At 38.2% G+C, this 2,500-nt stretch overlaps 1 protein-coding gene across 1 annotated transcript in view; it reads left to right on the top strand.

Annotated features, from left to right (window-relative positions):
- Positions 1-2,500, top strand: part of fam120c (family with sequence similarity 120 member C) — a 30,730-nt gene that overhangs the window by 7,474 nt on the left and 20,756 nt on the right. The window contains exons 2-3 of the mRNA XM_069721897.1: positions 679-925; positions 1,362-1,444. Of these exons, the coding sequence (XP_069577998.1) occupies positions 679-925; positions 1,362-1,444 (330 nt within the window). The remainder of the gene's footprint in view (positions 1-678; positions 926-1,361; positions 1,445-2,500) is intronic.

Raw genomic sequence — 2,500 nt, 5'->3', positions numbered from 1 at the left:
TTTGATATTTTTCCTTTAAGAAAAGACTTAATAGTTGCATAAATGTTTTCTCCAAAGTTTGTGGAAGACTTGGGGGCGGTTTGTTGGTCACCCCCTCCAAAAACTTTTTTACACTTTTTTAATGAAATAAATCAGCAATTTCACATATTTTTTGACCAAACTGTTAAAAAAAATAAAAATCAAGAAATTTGGAAAACACCTCAAAAGATAAAACTTAAAAGTTAGTTTTTCACTATGATTTTTAGTTTATTTGGCTTAAAGTTGTTCCTCAAAATGGCTTCGTTGTTGCTCGTAAGCTTTAGACGGCAATATTTAAGTCAGATTTATTTAAATAGCACATTTTAAAACTGCATAAGTTGAACAAAGTTCTGCACATAGTCAAACAGAGTTAAAACAGTCAGATAGACTTGATCATAACGAGAAACAAGCTTTTAAAAAAACAATTAAATAAAACCCAAGAGCAAAATTAAATCAATGTGAAGCGGACAAGAATGTACAAGCAGTAAATATTGAATAAAAGGTGGTAATGTGGAAAAGCCAGTGAAAATAAAAAGGTTTTCTAGGTTATAACGTAGCAAGTTGAACCATGATGAAGAAAATGACGCCACGTTTCAAACTTCACGGAGTTCCTGTTTTTAACGTGCATGGAACCGACTTCGTCCGCTCTGCACCCCACAGGTTGTCCAGACTTTGGAGGACCACCACCAGGAAGTCCTGTCCCTCTACCGGGACTACGGGTTCGCCGGCCTGATCGCTCAGGACTCCGAGTTCGCCCTCTGCAACGTGCCCGCCTACTTCTCCTCGCACGCGCTCAAACTGAGCTGGAACGGCAAGAACCTGACCACGCACCAGTACCTGCTGTCGGAGGCCGCCCGGCAGCTCGGCCTCAAGACGCAGCACCTGCCCTGCTTCGCTGCTCTGCTGGGTGAGCGCTGAGCACACTTTACCATTCTTACAACTATTGCTATTTTGGTTTTATTCAATCGCTGATAAAAATGAATGAATTAAAATCATGTATCAAACATGGTGCTCGTGCTTCAATAAAGGATTTCTTTGTTTTTACAAATGTAATATACCTTTATAATGAGATTACATAACAGCAGCATTTGTTTATTTAAAGTCATTTTAATTAAGTTTTGTATTAGAATTTGTTATTAAAAAGTTTTTACAAAGATTTTAACTTTTACTGCAAATGTACATCAGTTCCAAATATCGGTTTATCGGTCTCATTGATTACCAATAATCGGTATGGTCGATCCCAACCGCTTACACAGGAAAATCAAAAGAAGTTGTGTTTTCTTTGTCGTTTTTGTTCACTGATGCAGCAACAAAACATTTGAGAGAGTTTCTTTGACTTGCAGGAAATCATATTCTGCCTGATGAGGACCTGGCTGCCTTCCACTGGAGCCTGCTGGGACCAGAACACCCGCTAGCTTCCCTCAAGGTACTGATCGCTTCCCCGTCCACCTCCTCTGAGGAAACACTGGCTGGAACAGGAACTGAACACTGGAGCCGCTTCTATTGTGACGGGAGCGTTTAAATCAGCTGGAAACACAACCAGACATTTATATATTTTTAAGTATCACATATTATAGATCTGCTCCTATTTGCTTTGTTGATTATTATTTGTTTACAAAAAAATTCTTCGAACGGTGTTATTGCAAACTACATCTGTTTCAAAATCCAATCCTACCTGTAGTTCTACAAAGGGTTAATTAACAGCTTCTTAAAATCCTGTCGATGTGGTGAAATCGAAATAACTGAAATGAACGATTCAGTCATGGGAAGGAAACGTCCTTTGTAGGGAGACATAATGTCCAGACAATTCACATCACAATCAAAAATAAATCATATTTTTTTCATCTCTAGAGTATTTGATCAGTTTCCAACACCTGTTTTTAATCATTAAATGTACGAGTCCATTTCTACATGTCAGATAATTCGATAGTCACGGTCAGTGTGTGTTAAGGTAAATATGAAGATAGATTTTTACACGAAACAAAAATTTCCTCATTAAATATCACGATACAAATCAGAATAATGTTTGGAGTCTTAGAAGTGGCGTTGTGTTCAAAATCATGGTGTTGATGATGTTCGCACGCATTCCAAAAAAAATAAAAATGTCAGATTTCTATAACAGCAGCGGTCCACGAACCATCGAGCTTGAGTCTTACTTCAGGGTTCCCACATTGTTTTGCCTCTGCAACCAGAATTTAGACACGTGTTTGATATCTTTCAATATAAGTGCCATCAGAGGGGCTTGTGGCCGCTCGGTTTTATTCATTCAGTTTTAGCTTTTTAGTCTCTGAATGTTGGAGAATTTGATATTTGACTTAAAGTGGGAACCCTGAGCTTTAATTTCAATAATCAATGACCCAAATCATCGAAGTAAAAGCATCGATCCATATCACGTCTTAGTTTCCCATTTCCATGGTGTCCGTCATTACTCACTTCCTTCCTAAATGTTCGGACTGTGCTAGCGGTCAACAAACGGAGAAAT

The sequence above is a fragment of the Brachyistius frenatus genome, unplaced genomic scaffold (genome assembly GCF_029030835.1).
Source record: "Brachyistius frenatus isolate BFR_SWC_R1_liver_20210118 unplaced genomic scaffold, ASM2903083v1 Contig_278, whole genome shotgun sequence".
Lineage (NCBI taxonomy): Eukaryota > Metazoa > Chordata > Actinopteri > Embiotocidae > Brachyistius > Brachyistius frenatus.
The sequence above is the reverse complement of the archived record's forward strand: the minus strand, read 5'-3'. Positions and strand labels throughout refer to the sequence as shown.